The 27154-nt window shown below is 55.6% G+C and overlaps 1 protein-coding gene across 1 annotated transcript in view; it reads left to right on the top strand.

The window, feature by feature from the left end:
• Nucleotides 1-27154, top strand: part of NEURL1B (neuralized E3 ubiquitin protein ligase 1B) — a 189688-nt gene that overhangs the window by 11137 nt on the left and 151397 nt on the right. The window contains exons 2-4 of the mRNA XM_062189910.1: nucleotides 12771-12902; nucleotides 12990-13097; nucleotides 14820-14836. Of these exons, the coding sequence (XP_062045894.1) occupies nucleotides 12771-12902; nucleotides 12990-13097; nucleotides 14820-14836 (257 nt within the window). The remainder of the gene's footprint in view (nucleotides 1-12770; nucleotides 12903-12989; nucleotides 13098-14819; nucleotides 14837-27154) is intronic.

Below are 27154 nucleotides of genomic sequence, written 5' to 3'. Positions count from 1 at the left end.
GGCTTTGGATCAGTGCAGCTCTGGCCGTTGCGGCCAATTGGGGAGTGAACCATCAGGTGGGAGCTGTTTCTCTCTGTCTCTCTGCCTCTCAAATGAAGGAGGAGGAGGAGGAAATGTAAAATTGGGAACTAAAAAAATACAATCATTGAAACTTCACACACTTGATCTTAGCCAAAAGGCCGAGAAGCGATAAATCAATCATTGAAACTTAAAACTCAATGGAGAGGAAAGGAGTTATGAACTTGAAGTTGCAACAAAAGAAATTATCCAATATATTTTTTTAAAAGATTTATTTACTGGGGCTGGCGCTATGGCGTAGCAGGTAAAGCCACTGCCTGCAGTGCCGGCATCCCATATGGGGCCAGTTCGAGTCCCGGCTGCTCCACTTCCGATCCAGCTCTCTGCTATGGCCTGGGAAAGCAGTAGAAGATGGCCCAAGTGCTTGGGCCCCTGCATCGGCGTGGGAGACCCAGAAGAAGCTCCTGGCTCCTGGCTTAGGATCAGCACAGCTCTAGCTGTTGCTGCCATTTGGGGGTGAACCAGAGGATGGAAGGCCTCTCTGTCTCCTTCTCTCTCTGTGTAAGTATGACTTTCAAATACATAAATAAATTGTTAAAAAAACTGAACATCCTACTCTTAAAAAAGAGATTTATTTATTTATTTGAAAGGCAGAGTTACAGATAGGAAGAGGCACAGAGAGAGAGAGAAAGATCTTCCCTCCTCTGCTGGTTCACTCCCCAGATGGCCGCAATGGCTAGAGATGCATCGATCCGAAGCCAGGAGCCAGGAGCTTCTGGGTCTCCCACACCAGTGCAGGGGCCCAAGCACTTGGGCCACCTTCCACTGCTTACCAGGCCACAGCAGAGAGCTGGATCAGAAGTGGAGCAGCTGGGACTTGAACGGGTGCCCATATGGGATGCTGGCACTGTAGGCGGCGGCTTTAGCTGCTACGCCACAGTGCAGGCCCCAACTATCCAATCTTAACAACAGAGAAGAAATAGATTGAGAAAAAAAATGAAGAGAATCCCAGGTATATGTGTAACAGTAACACAAGCACCAGCATTTCAGGCACTGGTGTGCTTGGCAGAGCCCAGAGAGAGAAGGGAGTGCAAGGAAAAGAAGGGAAGATGGTAGTGGAAAATCATTGGAAATTTTTCTGAATTTGGTAAAAAAAAATTATTCTAAGTTTACATGTTTAAGCAATTGAGCAAACTTCAGAAAAAAAAAAAGAGAGAGAGAGAGAGAGAAATCCAGGAGAAGACAAAACTAAAAACAAAATCTTGAAAGCAGCCAGAGAGAACCAATCCAGAACCAACTGGGGAAAAACTACTCAAATGACAGCAGATTTATCTTCAAAGCCATGGAGACCAAAAGGAAGTGGCACATTTTTCAGGCACTGAAATAAAACTGTCAACCCAGAATTATGCATCCAGCAAAAAATATCCTTCAGGGCTGAAGGAGAAATCAAGACGTTTGCAGGTGAAAGAACACTTAGGGGATGTGTCAGCAGAGGGCCTGGCCTGAAAGAACAGCGAAAAAGGGGCCGGCACTGTGGCGTAGCGGGTAAACCCTCCACCTGCAGTGCCGGCATTCCATATGGGCACGGGTTCGAGTCCTGCCTACCCCACTTCCGATCCAGCTCCCTGCTAATAGCCCGGCAAAAGCAGCAGAGATGGCCCAAGTGCTTGGGCCCCTGCACTTGGGCCATCCTCCACTGCTTTTCTCAGGACATTAGCAGGGAGATGGACTGAAAGTGGAGCAGCTGGGACATGAATGGGCTCCCATATGGGATGCCGGGGTCACAGGCGGGTGACTTTACAATGTCGGCTGGGAAACTTGAACATCCTGACCACGGGACTGGAAGCCTTTGCTTATACTGAAGTCTGACACTGTCTGGGGGCAGAGATGGGGATTCTCTCGCTGTGTTGCCCAGTAGGGGTGGGAGTCCAACTTTTCCACTTCTTGTGTGGCTCCCGCTGCCACCGTGTATGTGTGTGTGTGTGTGTGTGTTGGGGCGGTGGGTTCGAGGGCATCTGTTCCCATGGGCTGGGGCTGGCAGCCAGGCTCCCAGAGTCTCTGACACACCTCAGCAGAGGCCCCTCTCCTCCAGGGCCTCGCTGGCGCCGCCCTGTGGTGAGAACGGGGAGGTTGTTCCAGCTTGACCAGGGTGTGCCCAGGCTCTGGCCCTGGGCCTCGGCTGGCGTGGGACGCGTTCTCTGTGGTGTGTGTCCGGAGCACAGCCGTTATTATCTGAAATTGCTGTGACTTGCCAAGCAGCCCCTTTCCTGGTCTTCTGGCTGGAGAGTTAGCACGGGGCTTTTTTGGTTTATTCACTGGCGTGTCTTCGTTGCTGGCTCCTCTGGAATCCAGGCTGATCCAGAGGAGGCTAAAGAAAGAAACGACCACCCACAAGCAGGGAACTCACCCCTGCGTGAGTCCTGAGGCCCCCGCGGCTGCACGGCCTTCTCCTCGCCTGTGAGTCTCCCCAGGAAGTCATTTTGAAGATCAGGTTCTGCCTTCTGTCTTATTTGCTCTCTCGAGTGCCCGCCCAGTGACTTCAGCTGCATGCTGTTAGCTTGTCATGGAGGCCCAAACGGCAAGGAACTGGGGGGAGAGCCCTGACAGCCTGCAGGCTCGGGGCTCTTGCTTGGAGTCCCGTGACCTCGGAAGTCACCTGTCTTTCACCACCTGCCTAGCTGAGCTTATCTGTCAATCCTCTCCCAGCTGAGCCTTCAGAAGAGACAGAGCCCAGACATCTTGCTCTTGGAGAACTTACTTATCTGAGAGAGGGAGCTATCTCATTTCCTGGTTCACTTTCCAAGTGCCTGCAAGGGCTGGGGCTGGGGCAAGCTGAAACCAGGAGCCAGGAGTCAGGAACCCTGTCTAGTTCTGCCATGGGAATGGCTGGGACCCAAACCTGGAGCCACTGATTGCCTTCTCCGTGCGTCTGCATCAGCGGAATCTGGAGTCAGGAGATGGAGCGGGGATCGAGCCCCGGCTTTGCCATGTGGGATGCGGGCATCCTAAGCAGCACCTTAACCGCTGTGCCAAACAGCGGCCCCCAAACTGGCTTCTTGAGCCATCAACCTGGCTCCTCTCTGCTCCGTTTTCTGACCCATAAAGCGACAGATAACACACACTTGCTGCTTTAAACCGTTCGGAGCTATGCGGCAGTGGACAACTAATACACGAACCCGCGAGGTGAGTCTCTGGCTGCCCGCTTGTGTTCTGCGATCCTGTCCCCAGGACCACTGCTGACGGCAGGAGATGGGAATCTAACCCAAACCCGGTTCTGACGGGTCCTCTCTCCTGGAAATCTAGAACAGAGACCGAGAGTCATCTGGGTCAACTGCATGAACGAAAGGGTTGGCACTGGCACCTCCTGCGCCTGAGCTCTTGGCTCCCTGGGTCCCACCTGTCTCTGACCAGGTCCCACAGCAGCAGCTGAGAGCGCTTTGGGTCAGGCTCCTGCTCTCCCTTCCTGCCCCAGGGCTTCCCTCCCAGGGGAGGGGGCAGTGCTTGGAACATTCCAGGAGCTCACCCATGTGCGACTTGATAGGGGCACGGGCCAGGGAATGGCAGGCCAGTGCCCCTTCTTCCCCCATGGAAGATGCTCTTCAGGTAGGCCTGAAAGATCGAGCAACCCAAGCCCCGGGTGCTTCTGTGATGCCCCTCGCTCCTGCCCCCTGCTCCTGCCCCCTGAGTCCCGGTCCCCAGCGACGTGCTTGCCTGGAGCTCAGGTTCTACTTTGCTGGGACCCAGGCTGGGACAGGGGTGTTGATTCGGCAGCTGTGAGATGGCATCTTTTCTTGGGAGTACTGAGTGGTGGGACATGTGGGGTGCAGGGAGAGACGGAAGAGAGGCAGACAGGGACACCGGCATGGCAGGGGAGTGCTAACTCCATCTCAAGTCTGCGTTCAGGTCCTTCCGGAACCGGACTGCACCTCTGTCCCGGGGTTACTTAAGGATGCCCCAGTGTTCCTTTGGCTTTCCCTTGTAACCCAGTGTCCAGCATCCCCTCTCTGCGCCCAGCTACACGGACCTGCTCCAAGAGCCCCAGAGAAGCCTGGCCCTGGGGAGAGTCCTGAACCCTCTATGCTGATGTACCATGGTTTTTCCTATGCACATGCATATAAACCAGGCAAGCAGGCAATGAATAGCAAGAACTCACGATGAAACAGGACAGCGATAATGACAGACTGCACCAACATGTGAACATGGTCTCTCGCTCTCTTAAAGCATCTTAGGGTACTGGACCCCTCTCCCCACTTCTGATTCTCACAAGACGTGAGGGGCATGGTGCCTGTGGGATGAGAGGAGCGAGTGCATGGCGCCAGCTCTGTGACGTCGTGCTCGGCCAATGATGACTTCCGATGGCTGAGCAGGAGACTGGGGTCCTGGATCATGGAGCCCTGGCAGTGCCGACGGTTGGAAGCACCTCACAGCCTCACTCTGGCGAATCCCACTTGTCAGCAACACTGCTGTTGGGCTTTGGGGCCATTATCAAGTAACATAAATGTTATTTGAACACAAGCACCAAAATATGACCCTTGACCTGATGACGGAGAAGACTAACAGATGGGCAGCTTCTACAGCTTTCTCCTCGCTTTAGAGAACCGAGGTTCAGAGAACAGAGAAGGGACGTGCATGGCCCACGGAACACAGTCAGCAGGGGGCAAGCCTCGATTCCAAAACGTGCTGATTTCCTTCTAGAGAGTCACCTGATGGTGAGAAAAAATGCCATTTGCACTGCTGCCGTGAGTCCTGGATGTGCTGGCAAACGGTGTAACCACACAGCCCAAGCAGAAGAGAGAAGCAGGAATGAGGCCAGGAGGGGCGGGGCCGCCCCCACACCCCGCCTCGATCATCCAGGGGCTGAATAGACAGACACAGAGTGAGCGACGAAGGTTCCTGGCCATTCTTGAGAAGCCGAGGAGCTCAGGGTGCCCCCCCACCCCCCGGCCCGAGCCCCTGCTCCACGTGTTGTGTGCACTGCAACCTCGCTGTTTTGCACATACCCCGGCTCCTGGCTGTGTCCCTGGGAGCTCTGTGAGTCCCCAGTGGAGTCCCTCATGGAGGACTTTACCCACCAACCAGCTGAGGGACCAGACCTCAGCTGACATCCCAGCTCCACGCTGCCACTTGCGGGACCTGGACCTTCGGTGAGTCGGAGCAAGTTCTTGCCCTGGGCACAGGGGGACTCATGAGGAAATTCAGCCGGGCTCAGCCTGGAGCCAGGCCCAAGGCAAGCAGGCCCTACGGCTTCGATGGCGCATCTTCCGGTTTCACCATTACACCTGCGGGGATGGGTGAATGACACACTCCATGGGGTGCTTCTCACATAAAGAATAAGTCCTCTTTCTGGTGCCTAGGGGCTACGTACAAAAATGGACAGTATCTGGACACAATGAATAGATGAATCGCTAACCGAAAGTCCGTGACTACTGATCCTAATGCAATGAAATCAAAACATGAAGAAAAGAAGTTTAAATTAAAAGGAAGAAACATCGGGGGCTGATGCTGTGGTGTTGTGGGTAGAGCCGCTGCCTGCAGCACCAGCATCCCACATGGGCACCGGTTCTGGTCCTGGCTGCTCCACTTCTGATCCAGTTCCCTGCTAATGGCCTGGGAAAGCAGTGGAAGCCCAGGTGCTTGGGTCCCTGCACCCCCATGGGAGATCTGGAGGAAGCTCCTGGCTCCTGGTTTTGGATCAGCCCAGCTCCAGCCTTTGTGGCCATTTGGGGAGTAAACCAGCGGCTGGAAGATCTCTCTCCCTATCTCTCCCTCTCTCTCTGTAACTATGCCTTTCAAATAAATAAATAAACAAATCTTTTTTAAAAATCTACACATTACTTAGAAATGAAAGAAAAAAAACAAACAGAGTTTAGACCCAGGAGGACACTTCCTGTGATTAAGCGGCCGTCTGCGTTCTGTCTCCTGGTTTCTCGGCTCACTGGTGTCTGGCCACCCTGGGGCATCTCTTCTCAGCAGCGTTAAAGGCAGACTTGGCGATTTCCTGCAGGCCCCAAGGCGTGCAGGGGGAGGTGAGGCCCAGGCCAGGCAGAAGAGCTGTCTGGGAGTGGAGCCAGGATCCACGTGGGCTTTGACTATGGCAATGGGCCCTGACTAGGAAGTGATTCCCAAGGAAAATGGATTCAGAAAGATAGGAGCTTTATGAATGGATGCATTAAAGGGACCAGGGGAAAACTGGGAAGTTCTAAACGGAAATGACGGTCAGTCTTTGGTGCTTTGAATTGAACAGGTCAGAAGCTCAGAGTAGAATCAGGCTTAGGACATCAAGATAGAGATGGAAAAGCAGGTAGAAATAATATGGAAAGCGGGGGATGGGTGGGTAGAATTACTGTGCTAGAGAGTAGGAACAGTTATGGAAGGATGAAGAGTTAGGCTGGGCCGGCACCGTGGCTCAATAGGCTAATCCTCTGCCTTGCGGCGCCGGGACACAGGGTTCTAGTCCCGGTTGCCCCTCTTCCAGGCCAGCTCTCTGCTGTGGCCCGGGAGTGCAGTGGAGGATGGCCCAAGTGCTTGGGCCCTGCACCCCAGGGGAGACCAGGATAAGCACCTGGCTCCTGCCTTCGGATCAGTGCGGTACGCCAGCCGCGGCGGGCATTGGAGGGTGAACCAATGTCCACTCTGCCTGCCAAAAAAAAAAAAAAAAAAAGAGGCTGTATCTAAAAGCAAGTGGGATGAAGATTTGAAGACGGATGGCTGTGAGTTGCAAGATCGTGAGTCCTGAGGGGAGGGGCAGGGCCTTTCTCCTTAGGTCCTCACGCAGACAGAAGATGTGCACGGGAGAAAGATTCCGTAAATTTGTTTTGTGAGTTGCTTGACTGAAAGAGAAGGGAAACAGGTGAGGGAGGCGTTTGAGACGCGTGTGTAACTCAGATCTGTGTAGGTAGGAGGGGGCAGGGGGCCCTGCAGGAGGCGGGCTGAGATGGGATTGTGGCAGAGAGGAATGGTGTTTGGCAAGGGTGCAGAAATGGCTGCAGTGAAAAAGGACTGTGGGATTGCCTTCGCGACGTAGCCATGTGGGGCAGAGCCACTGAGCACCTTGCATTTTCCAGAGCGTTACGGGAAAACTGCTCGATGTGAAGATTTGGGTAACAGGTGCCAAAATAAAAATCCAGCTTGCAGGAACGGCTGTAGCGTCTGTTCAGTAGCCAGCGCTGACGCTGTGTGCCTGGCGTGCCGATCATCGCAACGACAGTGCTTTCCTGATACCTGTGGCGCTCTGATCCGAGTTCTGAAGAGTTTAGCTTGTTTGATCCTCGTAACAGGGGCAGACGTTTGGTGCCGCAGTTAAAATACTCCTCGGGACGCGCACACCCCACATCAAAGTGCCAGGGTGCAGGTCCCGGCTCCTCTGCCAGTTCTGGCTTCCTGCTAACGGGCATCCAGGGAGCCAGTGGTGATGGCTCAAATAGCTGGGTCCCTGGAGAGGCTCCCACTGTCACCGAGGCCTTCGTCAGCCGATGTCACTTCAGGGTCTGGGCAAATCTCTTTTGTACATTTTCCTCTGCTTTCCCTGCTCTACTCCCCCCCTTTTTTTTGGAGGGGGGTCGTGGCAGGGAGGTCACTGAGTAGGCTGCCCTGGCTGCCGTCACAGGGTATCGCAGACTGGAGCGTAGACGTAGATGTTGGTTTCTCACTGTACTGTGCGTTGGAAGCTCCAGGTCAGGCTGTTCCCCAGGCTGTGTCTGGTGAGGCCTCTGCCTGGCTGGTAAACGGCCACTTCCGACTGCCTCCTTCCTTTCTTATGGGTGCGTGGGGTGGGGAGAGCACAGTAGATAGGTGTCCCTGGTGTCTCCTCCTCTTAAAAGGACTCTCATCTTACAGGATCAGGACTGACTTTTATGACTTCCTTCCAGGGCTTGTCTCCAAATCCCATCAGTTGGGGATCAGGGCTGCGACCTACGAATTTGTCCACAATTGTCCACAGAAATCCATGTCCACAATTGGCATTGTAAGTCAATGTTCCTCCTGAAATTCTGATAATGTAGACGCATGCCTTACCTTTAAAAAGTGCACTTTTCTTTTTTTATTATTATTATTTTATTATTATTATTTTTGACAGGCAGAGTGGATAGTGAGAGAGAGAGACAGAGAGAAAGGTCTTCCTTTTTGCCGTTGGTTCACCCTCCAACGGCCGCTGCGGCCGGCGCATCGTGCTGATCCGAAGCCAGAAGCCAGGCGCCTCTCCCGGTCTCCCATAAAAAGTGCACTTTTCTTACACAGACAATCCACGGTACAAAACTCAACTGGTATAAAACTGTGCATGGTGAGAAGTAAGCACCGTTCTCTCTCTGGAGGCAACAGCTCCTGTGTACTCTTCCAGAAATGTCTACCTATCTATCTATTATGTATCTGTCTTTCATATTGGTTTGATATTTAGATATTTACATGTATAAATTTACACATAAACATAGAAACACTAAACATATAGAGACTATGAACATATAGACATATGTGGATCGTGCATGTGCACATGTACACAGTGTGCATACACACATGACATATTCATCCGACAGTGTATAATTTCTTTTCCCATAAAAGGGCACTCACATGTTGGGTGTCTGGCCGAGCAGTTAATATGCTGGTGTCCCAGATGAGAGAGCCGGGGTTTGAGTGCCGACCCCAGTTTCCTGCCGCTGTGCACCCTGGAAGGCACCGTGTGGCGGCCGAAGTAAAGGGGCTCCTGCCACCCATGCGGGAGACCCAGGTGGAGTTGCTGGCTCCTGGCTTTGGTGTGCACCAGACATTTGGGAAGTGAACCCACACACGGTGGGAGCTCCATCTGTCTCTGTCTCCTAAAAGAAAATGAAAGAGGCAGTCGCTCTGAGCTGTCTAAGGCCTTGCTCTCTTCAGGTTTGAGCCAATATCTGCAGCGATTACCTGTTATCTCACTTAATCCGCAGGACCTAGATCCGGCTCCCATTCTCATGGTGGCTGCCCAAACAGCAGGTCCGAATCCCCAGAACCTGTAAAAGCTACCTTATTTGGAAAAAGGCTATTTTCGGATATGATGAGAGGGAGGCCCTTGAGATGTGGTAAGAGTATCTTGGGTCATCCAGCTGGACCTGAAATGTTGTCAAATAGACATAGCACCATAACGGGGGTCCAGGGAGACCCCCTACACATAGCATGGAAGGCCACGTGACCAGAGGCAGACAGGAGTGATGCAGCCGCTAGCCCGGGAGTGCTGACAGCCGCCCGAAGCTGGGCGCCGCAGGGGGAGTGTGGCCCTGCAGCATTGATTGCAGCCTGGACTTCCGGCCCCAGAGCCACAGGGAAGTTGCTCTGGTTTCCTAGGTTTTGGTGGCTTTATCTTTTCATCCCCAACAGGAAATGAGCACAATCCCCCTCCTCCAGAGAGGCCGGCAGCTTAGAGAGTTTCTTCAGGTGTGACAGCCGGCACAGAACGGGCCCAGGCACGTGGCCGTGCCGAGCAGCTCCATGCCCCAGGGCTGCAGGATCCCGCTCCCGCTGTGCAGCCCCGAAGCTCCGCAGGGCCATTTTTCTCTATGTGGGGGACCGTTGAGCCTGGAAAAGTCGATCTTGCGGCTTTGACGCACAAACCCCGAAGCAAGCCTCTCTTGGCAGCCAAGGCGGGGAATGGAGCAACTTGAGAAGCGCCTGCACATCTCCCACAGCTTCAGCCCAGGGTTCTAAGTGACACTTCCACTCTTAGGGTGCTGGCCGGAAGTGGCCACGCCACCCTGCCTCTTCGCAAGGGACTGTGAAATATAGGGGAACATGTGGAATGTTTGATGAGAAACACTGCCTTTGTGGGGGAAATGGTGGGGGGCTGGCATTTATTAAAAACTATAACTGATTGGGCCAGCGCCGTGGCTCACTAGGCTAATGCTCTGCCTGCGGCACCGGTACCCCAGGTCCTAGTCCCGGTTGGGGCACCGGATTCTGTCCCGGTTGCTCCTCTTCCAGTCCAGCTCTCTGCTGTGGCCCGGGAAGGCAGTGGAGGATGGCCCAAGAACTTGGGCCCTGCACCCGCATGGGAGACCAGGAGGAAGCACCTGGCTCCTGGCTTCGGATCGGCGCAGCACCGGCCGTAGCGGCCATTTGGGGGGTGAACTAATAGAAGGAAGACCTTTCTCTCTCTCTCTCTCTCTCTCTCTCTCTCTCTCTCACTATCTAACTTTGCCTGTCAAAAAACAAACAAAGCTATAACCGATTGGGGCCAGCACTGTGGCATAGTAGGCTGAGCCTCCACCTGTGGCTCTGGCATCCCATATGGGTGCTGACTTGTGTCCTGCCTGCTCCTCTTCTGATCCAGCTCTCTGCTATGGCCTAGGAAAGCATTGGAAGATGGCCCTGAACTCACATGAGAGACCCGGAAGAAGCTCCTAGCTCCTGGCTTCGGATTGGCGTAGCTCCGGGTGTCGCAGCCATTTGGGGAGTGAACTAGCAGATGGAAGACCTCTCTCTCTCTTTCTTTCCCTCTCTATCTGTAACTCTACCTCTAAATAAATCTTTAAAATATTATAACCGACATCCATTGACCACTTCCTCTGAGCAAGATACTACACTAATACTTTATTCTACTTCTTCTGAGTGAGATATGCTACTAAGTACTTTGTATCATATTATCTCAAAGAAGTACTGTTACTATCCCCAGCATAAAGATGAGAGAAATAGAGGCTAGAGCACTTCAAGGATGGGGCCAAGGTCCTACTTTGGGTGAGAGGCAGAGCTGGGATTTGAACCTAGGCGCTCTGGCTTGGAACTTCCATCCTTAACCACAGTGCCATCCTGGCTGGAAGGCAGCCTAGTGATGAGGAGTGGGGCTGTGAGGGCAGGGGGTGGCCGAGACTGGAGGCCAAGGAAGTGAGCAGCCTTGCAAGGCCTCTCAAGGGCCCAAGGCTTTATCCTGAGGCTGCGGGGCCCCCGGAGAGCTCAGAGTGGCATCATTTGAGCTGAGTCTCTCAGGGTGGGGTGGAGAAGGGGCCAGGTGAGCAGCGGCACTAGGGGCAGGAATGTGGTTGTTCAGGCCTGCGAGGATGGAGGAAGAGAGAGGCTTGAGATCTGGACCTGCTCCATCCTGTTGCCTGCGGTGCCTCGCACGCAGCGGCTTCCACTGACACCTTCTGAAATGAACAGCATTAGCAGGCTGGGACATGGGGGCAGGGGGGTGGAGGCACCGTGAGCCACAGGTGGGACGGCGTCCTGACTCTGGGGTTGGGGACAGACGTGGAGAGCTCATCTGAGAGGCCACACCGTGCAGAGAGAGGTCCACCTGGGGGAGCTGCTTGTGTCCTCTGGGCCTCACTGCAAGCCAGGGAGATGAGCGGTGCTCCAAGGGATTATTGTGAGGATTGATGCAATGCTTTAGCAGCAGGCAGCGGGCGCTCGGTTGGGGGCGGCACTCAGTGGGGGCTGCTGCTCTGATCCTCAGAGACCCACGTGACCTGGCATCCCAGTCGGCCGGCGCTGCAGGAACAGGATGCTCCAGAGTGGTGGCTCACAGCAACAGTGGTACTCAGAATTCTTTTTCTTTTTTTTAAGTGTTTACTTTATTTCTATCTACTTGAAATGCAGAGAGAGAGAGAGAGAGAAAGAGAGACAGAGACACCATCAATCCACTGGTTGGTTCACTCCCCAGATGCCCACAACAGCGAGCAGTGCTGAGCCAGGCTGAAGCCGGGAGCCAGGAACTCCATCCAGGTCTCCCTTGTAGGTGCCCGAAACCCAAGCACTTGAGCCATCATCCACTGCTTCCTGGGATTGCATCAGCAGGAAGCTGGATTGGAGGCAGAGTAGTTGGAACTGGAACCAGGAACTACGGCAGGGCACGAGGGCAACCCAAGTGGTGGCTTAACCCGCCACCCCACATATGCTGCAAGTTCAAGAGTGAGGTGCTGCCCGCTCCATTCCCAGGGAAGCCCTCTTCCTGGCTGTAGGTGGCCACCTCTCACTGCATCCTCACACGGCAGCGTCTCTTCTTATGAAAGTACTGACGCCAACACAAGGCCCCACACTGAAGACTTCTTCCAACCCCGATCACACGTCTCCAAACGCCGTGACACCGGAGGCTCGGTCCTCACTGCTGGGTTCTGGGAGAGGCACACAGACGATATTCAGTGTCACTGTCATCCTCACCCTCTCTCCTTGCCATCTGGCCAAGAGCCTGGGCTTTGCGACTCTGGCTTTGATCCTGGTTCTGATGCTGAGTAATGGAGTGACTTTTTTTTTAAAAAAATTTAATTTTTTTATTTGAAAGGCAGAGTGACACACACATGAAAACACACACACACACAAATCTTTCATCTGCTGGTTCACTCTCTAAATGGCCCAATGGCCAAGGCTGGGCCAGGGGGAAGTCAGGAGCCTTGCAACTCCACCCTCGTCTCCCGTGTGGGTGGCAGGGGCCCGAGTACTTGGGTGGCCCTCCGCTGCTTTCCCAGCCTCTTTGGCAGAAGACGGACCAGAAGTGGAGCAGCTGGGATATGAACAGGCACTCTGATATGGGATATGGGCATCCCCAGTGGTGGCTTAACCCACTCTGCCACAATGCCAGCCCTGACTGGGTGAGCTTGCTTGGAGCAGAAAACCTTTAGGGGTCAGTATCTGCTTGTGGAGAATGGGCCCTTGTAGGGCGATTGTGAGGGTGAAACGAAATGGTATGTGAAAAAAGCCAGGCGCGTAGTAGGCATCGTTAAAGCTACCGTGCGGACTCAGGGCTGCGGGCCCCATCAGGGCTCCGGAATCTCGCGCCCTGTGTTCTCACCTCCCGCCAGGCGGGGGCAGTCGCTACTTGCTTATTCCTCGCGCGCTCAGAGGGGGGCGTCCCTCAGAAGTGGCCGACTCGCCACCAGGGGGCTTTGTCACCTCCCTCGAAAATGTCCCCGGGCGCGGATGCAAGGCAGATCGCAATTTGGGAAAGGAGGGATCCGCGCGCTGATCTCGCCACGCCCCCCCTGCCTGGGGCTCTCCGCGCCCGGGCTCCGGACTCCCAGAGCTCAAGGCCCGAGGCCCCGGCGAGCCGCCTCGCGTCCTGCCCCCCGCGCCGCCCGCCCTGCCCATTCATCCGCCTTCTGCTCTGGGAGCCCCCGCGGACGCCGCAGGTGCGGCGGCTGATTCAGCGGCTGCCTCCGGAAGGCAGTTTTCACTCATTCACAATTTACGCGACTTTACCCGGGGCGCTCGAGGAATGCTGTTACCCTGCAGAGCTGGCTGGTGCCAGCCCGAGGGAGGAGGCAGGCGAGAGTGGGTGAGTCACGTGCCTAGAGGGGGCGCTAAGGGCCCTTCAAGACCAGGGCCTGAGTGCCTTCCCTAAGGTCACACAGCTAGGGAGGAGCGAGCTGGACTTGAACCCAGGCTGCTGGGCTCCAGGGAAGGCAGACAGCTCCCGGCCACCCCGGAGCCAGCTGGGCACTGACAGGTAGCCTTTGTGCAGTGTCCCTGGGCAGCGGCTCTGGGAGCTGCAGGGAGAGCGCCAGAGAGAAGGGCTCCTTTTCTCCCCCAAAACTTACACTTTCCTCCCAAATTCCTGTTTCTGTCTCAGCTTGGGCATCATAAAACTGCCCCCCACCCCAGTTGTCTTTCTGTGACTACTGCACAGGTGTTGGGTTGTCTTGGGGTCTTTTTCCCATGATAGGCGTCCGGGACAGAGCCCAGGTGCTGGCGTCACACCGGCCAGGGTTTGCTTCTCACTGCGTTGGGAATGAGCTGTGTGACCTTGAGCCAGTTAATGGGCCCTCCCTGAGTGTCATCTTCCTGTGGGGTGCAGGGATGTTAGAGTGTCCTTCTCACAAAATCCTTTGGAAAGTTTTTAAAATGCACCTTTCGTGATGGAAATTTTCAGAGGCAAATAAGAACACGGAGAACAGTACAATTTGGAGTCCCGTGAACTCATCTGGGGCTGTGTCTTCATCTTCGAGCTGCTTGTTCCGTCAGTTCATTCGTCACATGGCCGTCTTCACACTGGGTTATGGGGAAGCACATCCCCTCACCACGCCATCTGGTTTGTGAGTGTTACTGTACGTGTGTCCCTAAGCAACTAGCATTTTCTTTCCCTCTCCCTCTCCCTCTCCCTCTCCCTCTCCCTCCCCTCCCCTCCCTCCCCCCCCCCCCTGCCTCCCTCTCCCTCTCTTTTAAGGATTTTGTTTGAGAGGTAGAGTCACAGACACAGAGAGGCAGAGAGAGAGGTCTTCCATTCGCTGGTTCGCTCCCCGAATGGCTGCAACGGCCAGAGCTGCGCCATTCCGAAGCCAGGAGCCAGGTGCTTCTTCCAGGTCTCCCATACAAGTGCAGGGGCCCAAGCACTTGGGCCATCTTCTACTGCTTTCCCAGGCCATAGCAGAGAGCTGGATTGGAAGTGGAGCAACCAGGACTTGAACTGGTGCCCACATGGGATGCCGGCGCCACAGGCAGAGTATCAACTCACTGTGCCACAGCGCCAGGCCCTAGCGTTCTCTTTTAAACTTCACTCTGGGGAGGCTTATGATGCCCGTCCTCTGTGGTGAGGAATGTTAAATGAAATTTCTGGGGGTGGGGGTGGGCGTTGGCACAGTAGTTAAGATGCTCCTGGGAGTGCCCGCATCCCATATTGAAGTGCCTGAGTTCAACTCCCAGCTCCGCTCCCATTTCCAACTTCCTGCTAATGCACACCCTGGGAGGCAGCAGGTGATGGTTCAAGGCAAAGAAGGGAGGCACAGAGGGGCTAAGTGTTTTCCCAGGTCACACCGCAGCAAGCAGTCGGGCTGGAGTGCGGTGCTAAAGCCTGTGAGACCCCACAGCCCCGCCCTTTCCTGTCCGGTGCTGTTGTCTTTGGATTCTCTGTTTAGATGATGGGCCCTTCAAGGTAAGGGCCCCACCTTGGAGTTCTGTGGGTGTGGCTGTGTCACGTCAGGAGCAGTGCTTGGATCTGGGGATTCAGCAGGGAACAGAAGCGGGCAGGGAGGTGCACACCGCCGCCCGGGTTGACACGTAGGCAAGGAACTCCGCAAGGTGCTGCTAAAGCCAGAGAGCTGTAAATGGGGAAGGGGTGGTGGGTAACAAGGGGTGCAGGGCCCTGCTTTGGGTGGGGCAGCAGGGGCCCCCGTCTTTGAGAAGCCAACAGCTGAGCTATGACCCGAACCCACATCCTGCTCATGGCTCCTGTCACCTCCTGGATAAAGAGTGGTCCCTTTAGGTGACTGCCCGGGCTCCCATGACCCGGTCCTGCTGACTCCTCCAGCTCACTTCTGACCCTGACCCTGCCGCCCAATCTCAGACGTCTCGTGCACTGGGAGCCAAGGCGCCCTGTTCTTCCAGCCCTCCGGGCCTCCGCCTGCTCCGCCTCCTGTCTGGAGTGCTTTCTCTCTCTGGCTGACCTGGTGAACTCCTAATCATTCATCAAGGCCCAACTTGAAGGCAGTTCTTCTGGGAGCCTGTCCCGATTTCCCAATGCTTGGCAAGGCGCCTTTTCTATTGGTGTACTCTTGGTGGTATTTGTGCACTCAACCAAAAGTAGCGAAAGCCATGAGAAATTTCTTCTTTCATTTTACAAGAAGTCTGGAGGCTGGGCAGTTCTGGGATTCATTGGTTCAGGCACAACCAAGTCTTCCTTTGCCATCTCAGTTGTCAGGGATGATTTCCCCTCATGGTTACAAAAGGGTTGCCAGAGCTCCAGGCACAGCTGCCAATGACAGCCAGAGAAGAAGTAGTCATCTTTCCTGCTAATCCCTTCAGAGCAAGCTAGAACAGCCCTGCACAGCTGCTTCTGGGTTCCTGATCTTAGGAACTGCTGAGCCAATAGGCACCTGTTGTCATAGGCTGCTAAGTTTGGGATGATATTCTTTCCTTTCTTTTTTTAACATTTATTTGAAAGGCAAAGTTACAGACAGGGAGGAAAGAGAGCAAGGCTGAAGATATCTCCCATCTGCTGGTTCACTCCCCAAATAGCCACAATGGCTGAAGACATGAGCCTGGAACTCCATCCAGGTCTCAGACATAGGTGGCAGGGGCCCAAGCACTTGGGCCATCTCCTGCTTCTTTCCTCATTGGCAGGGAGCTGGATTGGAAGTGCAACAGTCAGTACTTGAACCAGTGCTCGCATTGAGATGCCGGCATCCCAGGCTGCGGCTTAGCCAGCTGCCCGGCAGCGCCAGCCCTCTTTGGGGTAATTTTTATGTGGCAGTGGCTGACTTAGCACAGCCGGCAAGCAGCAGTGGCTGCCGAGGTGCACCCCCACGGCCCCAGAATGGCCGTCAGAGCATCATGCCCTTGCCTGTTCCCTCTACAGGCTTGCGGGGGCCTTGGTTTTCCACTTGCTTAAGCACAGGGGTCTCAAGCGTGTGAGCATGCATGTGTGTGTACGTATGCTTGCGATGTGTGTGCACGCGTGCATGTGTGTGTGTTCACCGATCTCCTCCCGCTGGGCTCTCCCCAGCCTCCAGAGAGCGTCTTATTTCCTTAGTATCTCCAGGGCCCGGCACAGGGCTCGGCACGGAGAATTCGGAAGGGATCCATGCAGTGAACAGGATGCCGGGGCGGGGAAGGATCCATGGTTGCCATGGCAACTGCAGCCTGGCGTGCTCAGAACAGCCCAGGCCACTTGGGCTGGGAGGTTTTGCTGTGGTTCTCGAAATGACTTGGGGAGGTGGGAGCAGTTTCTGCTCTGGCAGCCTCAGTAAGAGGGGGTAGAAGCATGGGCGCCGGTGGGGCAGGCAGGTAGTGCCGGAGCTGCCCAGTGTCCTCCTGGGTACAAAGCCGCCCCCACTTCTGGGTCCTCAGCCGTAACTCCTCCAAGTCTGCCTTCCGTTTGCTGAAGACCTACTATGTGCCTGTCTCTTGGCTAAGCATTTTCTGCCCAGCTCTGGTCAGTAAACCCCCGAAGGGCAGGAGCTGCTTCTTGCTTGCCAAGGGCAATGCTGGACACGTGGGAGGGGCAGGGTGCGTATTTTGTGGGTGAGCGAATGAATGAATGAATAAGATGAATGATGCGCTCAGTCCTCACATCAAATGCAAAAGGAGGTCAGCCATGGGAAGAATTAGACAAAGGGAGGGCGGGTAGGATGGGAAAAAGATTCCAGGCACAGGAAGGAGTATATACAAAGGCCCTGGGGTGAGACAAAGCTTGCCATGGGAGCCCGTGCCTCCCTGGCTCTATAGATGATAGATGGCTCTTTCATTATACCGCAGCTCCCTGGGGTAAGTCGTCTTATCACCACCACCTCAGTGTGAGCGGTTCTTCCCGCTCCCTCCAAAGGACTGTGGAATACAAAGGCTTGAGTGCAGGCTGCCCAGGCTGGGCTTTGCCATGAAACAGCTGTTTGCCAGAGGTATTCGCCTCAGTCTCCTCACCTGACAAGTGGGGATGATAGAGCTTCCCTCCAGTTCTGGTTTGAATGTGTCTGCTAAAAGTTCATGCGTTGCAGACTTTCCGCCCAGACCCACGCGTTAGTGGTAGCAGCAGGGTTTTGGGAGGTCATGGGGATGGGGCCCCGATGGTGGCATTCGTGGGTTTAAGGAGAGGAAGAGGGACTCCAGCGAGCAGCTGGCTCTGTCTCACCGTAGGATGCCCTCTATGACGCAGCCAGAAACCCTCATCAGGTGCCAGCCCCGAGATCTGGGGTGCCCACGCCCTGGATCTGTGAGCCACATGCACCTGTAGCCCTTATAAATGACCCGGTCTTGGGAATCTTGTTCTACAGCCGAGAACAGGCCAGGCCGAGGGGTCTGTGGTCGCTAAAAGGACTCGGTGGGGTCAAGTGCTGGGAATGCGGGGAGCACAGGTGTCCAGGGGCACAGCCAGCCTGCACGCAGTGAGGACAAGGGCGTGGGTGCGGCAGTTCTGCCCCAGGAGCCCTCTCTTCTGCCCAGCCCCCGCTGGTCCACGCTGACCAGGATTTGTCCCCAGCGGGTTCCAGGAGTGAGTGACAGTCTGCTCCACTTCCAGACAAAGCCAAGCGCGGCTGCCTCAGCGGAGCTCAGAGAGAAAGCACTATTTTAAGGCCTCTGCGGAGCACTGAGGGAGCTGTAGATGTTCCGGGCCACAAGTCTGGGCAGTCGGGCAGGCTGTGGGGCTGGACAGGAGCAGGGGCCCCTGGCGGACTCACAGAGGGACCAGGGAAGCTGGGGTCAGGGAGGCAGTCCGGGATTCCCTGCGTGGGCCTCTGCAGGGGGGCGAGGGAATGTGAAGAAGCCGGTTTAGCCCAGGCTCCTGGTACAGGTGACAAAGCAGGGGGGGAGGTGGCAGGGGCGGAGCCATCGCAAACATTTTCTGTTTCAGCTTGTTTCCAGTAATCACTGTATCAGATGGTTAAGTCAGGTATGGCCCATCCATATTGTGGTCTCTGTAGGGTTTCGAAAGGACACAAAAGAACTCTGTGACCAACTTGGCTGTTTCTAAGTCTTGTTGAGAGAATACAAAGTTGCTGAAGAACGTGCACAGATCGTACTTGTTAAAAAACAAAAGCAAGCCAAGATTTCCTATTTCAGTGAGTAGAACAAGGCCTGGAGAAAGTTCTGGAAGGATGTTTGGCAATTAGAGCCAGAGAGTCACCTTCCAGCAGGGCTGGGAGGGGGACAGCAAGGGCAGGGGGACCCTAACTTTATCAAGATTGTTTGAATTGGTAAGAGAATCTCCATGCGTTACTGATGTCATTAAAACAGAGCATGTCACATTTTAAAAAAGAATCGTCGTCAAAAGGCTGGTTTGCCCATGGGCTTAGATTTGTCCAGAAAGCCTTCATCTCCTGGGTCTCACACTCCAGGAAAGCCTGGCCTCTCCTCTCGGCAGCTCCCACCGCCCCCAGCCCGCACCGTGCACTGGACTTTGTCAAGTACAGAAAAAAAGGTGGAAATGTGGCTGACAAGACGCCCACCCAGCTCCCTTTGTCTCAGGAAATCCCCCAGGCCTGGGGGCAAGGCCCGTGGGGGGCCCGCAGGGGGTCAGGAGCAGCGAGGGCCCCGTGCTTCTGTAGAGTTTGCATCCGTCTGTCCACTTCTTCTGTCCCCCCTCTCTGCCTTAAGCACAGCCCTTCTCGCGAGCACGCACAGCGTCATTGTTTCATGGTGATCATGGATTTGCTATTTTTTTTCAGAATCAATTTTTAGGTGCATTCTCCTGGGGGATGAGGAAGAAAAGGGGGATCCTGAAGGCGGGGCCACAGTCCTTTGAACAGCCCCACCCCAACTCCAGAGGCAGGTGTAGTCAGCGGAGGAAGAACCTTACTGACCCCGAGGCATTTACAGTCCTCCCTGGTATCTGTCATCCGAAGGGAGTTGGTGCCCCCACCCTACCCCACCCTACCCCACCCCACCCAGATGGTGCTTATTTATTTGAAAGGCAGAGTGACACAGAGAGGGAGGGAGGGAGGTGGGGTGCACGTTAGCAAGGAGCTGGGTCAGAAAGCAGAGCAGCCAGGACTGGAGCAGGTGCTCAGCTATGGGTTGCTGGCATGGCGGGTGGCGGTTTCACCTGCTATAGCACAATGCTGACCCCAGGTCCTCTGGTGTCTCACATAAGATGATTCGGGATCCACATATAACCTACACGGTTGCTCCTGTCTGCAGCCACGCCCTGCATAGCGGCATGTGGTCAGTGAGGGTGATGGGTCTGTGAGCGGCTGTGTTTGGGCAAGTGCACCTCATGGTGTTCACACAATGGCAAAGCCACCTAGGGACACGTTGGTCACCCGTATCAAGGCAGGCAGGACTGGACTTTCAGTGGTCTCCAGACGAGTGACAGTGTGGATGCCGTGTGAGTATCTGTTACGCTGTATTGTTTAGGGAATGATGATAAGAAAAATAAGTCTATATGTTCTGCAGAGCTGCAACGTTTCGGGAATATTTTTGATCTGCAGAGGGTTGTATCCATGGATACGGACCAACTGTATATGGAATTGTGTGTACTCCTAAACAGTATCGTCTCGTTGTCGAGCTGCAGGCTGCTGTACCACGGGTGACCATAGTGTGATGGGGCTGAGCCCAGCGTCCCCCGGGGGTGGCTGCCTTCACAAGGGCTCTGACTGCCTGGCTTCCTGTCCAGGCACCAACACTTGACCAGCACTGGTCTGGTGTGGTTGCACATCAGGCGCCCCAGTACTGCCTCTGTTCCTATGGGTGCCTCAAAGTGGCAGGGGGGAAGTCCAGGAGGTCAGAGCCTTGTGGGGCGGAGAGAGACAAGAGAGAAGAGGGGAACAGAGCAGAGGGGAGAGGGGATGGCTGGGACTCCTGAGTGTCCCGGGGAAGAAGTGGCAAGTGCTGACATAGGGGTCCTTGGTGGAGTGGCCTCTTCAGGGGCTCCCCAAGCAGGAGGCCTGTGGATGTCCCAGCTATGATGAGAAGCTGTGTCTGGTGGTAGCTTCTGGGAAGGGGAGACACCATCTTTAAATAGGAAGGGGCGGGGCCTGCACTGTGGCGCAGCAGATTAATGCCCTGGCCTGAAGTGCCAGCATCCCATATGGGCGCCGGTTCTAGTCCCAGCTGCTCCTTTTCCAATCCAACTCTCTGCTATGACCTGGGAAAGCAGTGGAAGATGGCCCAAGTCCCTGGGCCCCTGCACCCGCGTGGGAGACGTGGAAGAAGCTCCTGGCTCCTGGCTTCGGATTGGCGCAGCTCTGGCCATTGCAACCATCTGGGGAGTGAACCATCAGACGGAAGACCTCTCTCTCTCTGCCTTTCCTCTCTCTGTGTAACTCTGACTTTCAAATAATAAATAAACAAATCTTTAAAAAAATAAATAGGGTGGGGCCTCTTGGAAATAGGAAATAGGAAACCCACTTACCTTCCCTCTCTGTGTCCTGTGAACATGACAGAAGGCCGCTGTTGTTTGCAACAACACTGTAAGCTCCTACACTGGGCGCAACAGATCAGACCAAAACCAAAATAGAGTGACTCACGTTAAAGTTGCTCATCACCAAGAACCTTCTGAAAAATCAGGAGAGAAAAGCCAGATTTGCCAAATGGGCCAGTTTCAAGGGTGCCACGGTGGGGTTCCCTCCACCCAGCCCTTACACAAAGGAGTAACTGGAAGTGAGCTGGTGTTGGTGCTAACTGGACACCTATTTCCCTACTGTCCTGTGGTGCAGTCCCCACCCTACAAGGAAAGCCAGTTTAAAAGGAATCCTGCCCTCTTGCTCTTTTTTTTTTTTTGACAGGCAGAGTGGACAGTAAGAGAGAGACAAAGGTCTTCCTTTGCCGTTGGTTCACCCTCCAATGGCCGCTGCGGCCGGCGCACCGCACTGATCTGAAGCCAGGAGCCAGGTGCTTCTCCTGGTCTCCCATGCAGGTGCAGGGCCCAAGCACTTGGACCATCCTCCACTGCCTTCCAGGCCACAGCAGAGAGCTGGACTGGAAGAGGAGTAACCGGGACAGAATCCGGCGCCCCGACCGGGACTAGAACCCGTTGTGCCGGGTGAGCCACGGCGCCGGCCTCCTCTTGCCCTTTGCTTCTGCTTTCTTTTCAAAGCCCTTCTCTCTAAAACCAATCTCTTCTGCACAGCCCCTCAGAACAGTTACTCTGTTTATGGAATGAAGAGTTGCCTGATTCTAGAATGAAACTATGCCGATGAAGCTCTTTGAATTAAAGTGCTGTGATTTTGCCCTTGGATGTGTAGAATTCGTGATCAGATCATGTGGCCACATCCCGCCTTGCATTCATGGGCTAGCCACTCCTGGAATTCCCTAGTCCTCATAACAGTACCAAGCCCTGCCCCAGGCACATGGTGAGCAGCTCCCTCTCAGCCAGCTCCAGGTCGTCTGCGCCTTAAACCAAGGCCCTCCCATGTCAGACTTGGTGCTGAGCTCTGGAATAACCTTGGACTTGATCCCTGCTGCTTGATTGTCTGCTGTGTGCCAGCACCAGTTAGGATTCTTCACTTCCAAGCGACAGATGACAGCTCGTGTAACTCAGCAGTGTGAAAGTGGCTTCATCCACGAACTGGTTTTCCTCCTGCTCTGGGGGTTGGCTCCTGGAGAGGCCTCTGCAGTAGGGTGGCCCTTCCCCCTGTGGGGTGGTATCTCCTGTCTGCTCGTTCACTTCTCAGATGCCTGAAACAGGCAAGGATGGGCCAAGCCGACACCAGGAGCCTGGAACTCAGTCTGGGTCTCCCACTTAGATGGCAGAGACCCAAGTACTTGGGCCATCACCTGCTGCCTACCAGGGTGCATTAGCAGGGAGCTGGAATCGGGAGTGAGGCTGGAATTCAAACACAGACACTGTGGTATGAGCAGGTGTCCCAAGTGACATCTTAACCGCTTGCTGTACCAAGTGCCTGTCTTGGCTGTGTGTGCTCGAAGTGGCCAGCTGGTCCCAGATGAACCCTGGAGTGGAGTCCCTCAGCTTCCCTGACCACTGCACGGCCTAAGAGCTGGGGAGAAGGGTGGGCAGCAAGCGCTGTACCCTTGAGGCTACAGGAGCATGGGCTTGTGCTCTGTGCCGTGACTTAGGAAGAGGAAGTGGATCTCAGTAGAATGGAGGCGGGGATGGAGGCTCCAGCAGCCGCTGACTGTCTAGCTGGGCTACACACCCTGTAGGAAGAGATGCAACAGCCGCAGTGCTTTAAAAGTCACCCGGTGGGGATCGTAGCTTCTAGAACTCGGGTTCCCCAAGAGACGACCGGGTCCACTGTGTTTTCAATGGGGAAACAGGAAAGCCGTGGCTTGCCCTGATCCATGAGGAGCTCAGTGGTGGATTTCCCACCCCTAGGGGAGTGCCCAGCCTGGGGACTGGCCATTTGGGTGTATGATTGATGGCACCAAGGTCACGGCCATGGGGAGGGTGAATAAATCTGCTGGGTGGAGGTGCGTGGAGTGTGTGCCTGAGGATTACCCCGCTATGGCTCTCCTACGTCCTGGTGAGCCAGTGGAGGAGGGGGGTGGAGGAGGGGCACCCTGAGCCTCCTGTAGTGGGATGTGCTCTTGGCCTTGGCCTGAGGGGGTGAGCAATCCCAGACACTCTCCCTCAATCCCTGGGCTTGTCTCTTTGGTGTTATAGATCGAACTTGGACACAGGATCAGACAGACCTGTCACTTGCTAGCTGTGTGATCTTGGGCAAGTTACCTCACCTCTCTGTTACCTTCTGGGCTGTGTGATAAGAGAGCTGACCCTGCCTGTCTAGGGGGCTGTGAGGGAGGAATGGGAGGATGAGTGAAGTGTGTCTGGCCTGGTGCCTGTCCCCGATTGGCTCCCAGTGGAGAGACAGATCAATCCCAGACGTGTGGCTGCTGTCAGGGCGGCTCCAGGTCTCAGTCTTAGGCCTGCGTTTGAGGGTTCCTGGAGAAGGATGGGTTAGGTCTGTGTCTAAACCTGAGCTGGAGTTGGCTCCTGGACTGATTTGGGCCAGCCTGGTGTGTGCCGTTCCCGCCACCCTCTGCCCGCTGGCCGCCTACACTCTTCGGAGATCTGCACTTTCCTCTCTATCCAGGACCCACCTCTGGGCTCCAAGGCCAGGCCCCCAGGCCACTGGCTGAGATCCATGTGCATGGAGGCACGTGACTTGCCTGCAGAGAGGGAGGGTGCATCCGGGGAACGAAGCAGACAAAGGCTCCTTTCCCTCCCAGCGGTGATGAGCCACTCTGGAAGGGACCGGCACATCACCAGTTATTCTCCGGCTAAAGGAGCCCAGCCGGGGTGCGGGGTGGGAGTGGGGGTGGGATAAGCAGCGGAGATGCCTCACCCTCACCCCATGGTACCTCCCTGGCTGGTTCCCTTCCTGAAACTGGGACAGGCTAGGCCACAGCAGTGTGAGGTGGCATGTGTTGCCCCTTGCTAGGGGATTCAGCCTGGCAGGTCTGCACGGCCCCAGGCTCTCCACAGCAGTCGGGCAGGTACACCATGCTGGTAGCCCCACTCTGTGGATGAGATTGCCAGGGGCTGGGAGGAGTGGTTTTCCTGAGGTCATGGTGCTAAGAAGCGCCAGGGAGTCAGTCAGTGTTGGCTTGGCAGCTGCTACGTGCTGGGGGCACGGCAGTGAGTGGAGCAGAGGCTCTGCCCTCTTGGGCCTTAGGTCTTATTTGGGAGGTGATAGACAATGAATTAGCAAATAGATAAAGCCAGCATGAAATAATTTTTAGTGTTGTGAAGAAAAACAAAGAGGTGAGGAGCAGACTAGGAAAAGATGGGACGGCGTGCAGGTCCGGGTGCTGTGTTAGGTGCAGTGACCAGGGCGGCCTCTCTGGGGAGGTGAGATTTGAGCTGAGGCTGGATGACCCCTGCAGTGGTCCAGGAAGAGCATCCCTGGTGGGGAGAATAGGAGTGCAAAGGTCCTGAGGCTGTGGGGGCGGGGGAGGCGGTACTTGGTGTGTGCTGAGCGCTGTAAGGAGGCTGCTGTGGTATCAGAGGTGTGGGATGCTAGGCGCTGGGGCGAGAGGGGTGCTAGGGGCCAGAACATGGCGGGCCTTGGAGGACAGGGGAGGCAAGATCCTTATGGAGGAATGGGAGGGGCTGCTGTCCCTGCAGGGGCAGCCCTTGTCCATGCATGCTAAGGTTTGCTCCCGTGCCTTTCCTTTGGAGAACCAAGGAGGAAGCAGGGCCCCCCTGGGTGCAGAGGAAAAGCTTTCGTGGTTCACAATCCGCCTCCACACACCCGCCGAGCCTTCCCGCCCGCTCAACACGGCTGCCCTGGCCTGGGAAATCCGCCCTGGATCTCAGTGTTCACCCTGCGAGGCCAGCAGTCCTGTCATCCCGATGGGACGGGGAGAAAGCGGAGGCTCAGCCAGGGCCAGTGCCCTGCGGGTTGTGCCATGGAAGTGGCACCCATCACGGGAAAAGACGCTCTTAACCCCAGGGCGGCTCCTGGAGGACCGAGTGTGTACTGTGGAGTGTGTACTGTGTGGGGGAAGAGGGGCACTTGATCCCTAGCGGTCCCCCTGGCTTCCCCCAGGGAGCCCAGACGGCCTGTGCTGCCATCAGCCCTATCAGTGGCTGATAGGGACCCTGAGCCCCGTGGCCCCGGGGGTTTCTGGTGAGAAATTCCAGCGCTAGCCTGCTTGACCCCGTGCTGGCAGGGCAACGTGGGAACGGAGCAGGGACTGCTGCCCTGTGAGCCGGAGGCTGGAGCCCCCGAAGAGCGGGTGTCTGAAGTCTCGCGATGTTTTCTTATCCTTTGCCCACCAGCAGTTCTGCTTCTTGGCGTTGGGCCAGGGGATGTCTCAGACGGCTGCTTGGGGCCTGCTCTGAGCAGTGACAGCTCACTGGGGAGGCGTGGACGCAGACAGCCTGGGGAGAAGGCGCTTCCGGAAACCCAGGCCTGCAAAGTCAGTTTTTCCCACTGCAGCTGGTGGGTTGTCCCCTGGGGAGGGTACCAGGGGCTTGTCCTTGGCTTAAGCTGGTCTCAGATATCCTGATCCAGGGGCTTCATTTGCTGCTGGGGCTCTCTGGAGAATGGGCAGCTAGTGACTCAGAGAGGGAGGGTGGCCTGTGACCCCCACCTCCCCCATTGTCCCATTCCAGACAGGATTTGGGACATGATGACTTCATGATACTTTGTGAGGACTCCTTGGCTTATTTTGGTTTTGTTTGTTTGTTTTAAAAGTTTCATTTATTTGAAAGGTAGAATGACAGAGAGAGAGAGAGAAAGAGAGGGAGAGAGATCCTCCAGCTGCTGGCTCACTCCCCAAATGCCTGCAACTGCCAGGGCCGGGCTGGGCTGAAGCCAAGAACCAGGAACTCCACCAGGATCTCTCACATGGGTGGCAGGGGCCCAAGCACTTGGGCCATCATAATCTGCTGCCTCCCCAGGGAGCTGGCTTGGAAAGGAGCAGACTGGACTTGAACTGTCGCTCTGATATGGGATGCTTGTGCTGCAAGCGATGGCTTAACACCAGCCCCGACTGCATTTATTTTGAAAACAATTTAAGCACAACAAATTTATTGTAGGAAATGTGGAAATTAGCACAAAATGTAAGGGCGACATCAAGAATGGCTGAGGCTTGCACCTTGCGGACATCCAGTCGCAGCTCCCAGACATGTGACGCTGCGCTGGGCAAAAAGGGGAGTTGCAGGAGGGCTAGGCTAGGTCCTGGCCTCCCGAATCTGGGATGAAACCAGCGTGGGAGAAGCAGGGCGGGACAGTGGCTCCTGCGTGCAAGCAGCAAAGTCCCACTGTCCGGCAGCAGCACTGTGGAAGGTAGTGGGAGAATACGGGGTGGCTCTGGGATGGCTCCAGGATGCTCCAGTCAGCAAGTGCAGGGAGAGCTACAGAGCTGGGGGGAGGAACGAAGGGGCCCTGTCCCAAGGGACAAGATGACAGCCACTGTCACGAGTGCTGAGTGGCCCATCCGGGTCACCTGGAAAAGCCGGTGCAGACTGGATAAGTATGCACTGTGACTGGCAGCGGGTGGCCAGCCTCCCCAGGGCCATGCTAGGGAGTGGGGTCACCCCGACTGTGGGCTCCCCTTGCTAGGGCTCTCGGGTGAGCTGGGGCAGGGGGAATGGCTCAGAAAGCTTGAGTGCTCCCACCAAGGGCTCCAGCCTGTAGGACAGTCTGGGAGCACTGGATTTAGGGGAAGATGGCCGAGAATACACCTCGAGGAGAGGAGAGCTTGTCCGGAGAGCTGCGGTGCAGGTGGACCTGCGCTGGGCACAAGGGGAGTTGCAGGAGGGCTAGGTCCTGGCCTCCCGAATCTGGGATGAAACCAGCGTGGGAGAAGCAGGGCGGGACAGTGGCTCCTGTGTGCAAGCAGCAAAGTCCCACTGTCCAGCAGCAGCACTGTGGAAGGTAGTGGGAGAATATGGGGTGGCTCTGGGATGGCTCCAGGATGCTCCAGTCAGCAAGTGCAGGGAGAGCTACAGAGCCGGGGGGAGGAACGAAGGGGCCCTGTCCCAAGGGACAAGATGACAGCCACTGTCAGTAGGGAGCCACAGAGGTCTTAGAGCGCAGCAGGTTCTCGGACCTCACAGCAGTGATTTAGCGCCACCATTAGAAAATTCAAGACGTGGCCAGGCACAGTGCACATGGCCTGCCATGGCCTGGGCCACGTTGAATTGGGGTCTGCAGTGAATTCAGCCACTGGGGTTAGGGCGGGCAGTGGTGGTGGCGCGGGCATCCACCGTCAGGTGGAGGTTGCTGCCCAGGTGGCTTTGCCCCATGGAGGAGGCAGGGCAGTATTTTCCGGGGAGAGGGTGTTGCTGGGTGGAGTAGGGCGGGAGAGGGGAGTTCACGGTCTTATTTCCAAGCAGCAGCTGGGAGCC

The sequence above is a fragment of the Lepus europaeus genome, chromosome 4 (assembly GCF_033115175.1).
Source record: "Lepus europaeus isolate LE1 chromosome 4, mLepTim1.pri, whole genome shotgun sequence".
In the NCBI taxonomy this organism is placed as follows: domain Eukaryota; kingdom Metazoa; phylum Chordata; class Mammalia; order Lagomorpha; family Leporidae; genus Lepus; species Lepus europaeus.
This window is presented reverse-complemented; position numbering and strand designations above follow the sequence as displayed.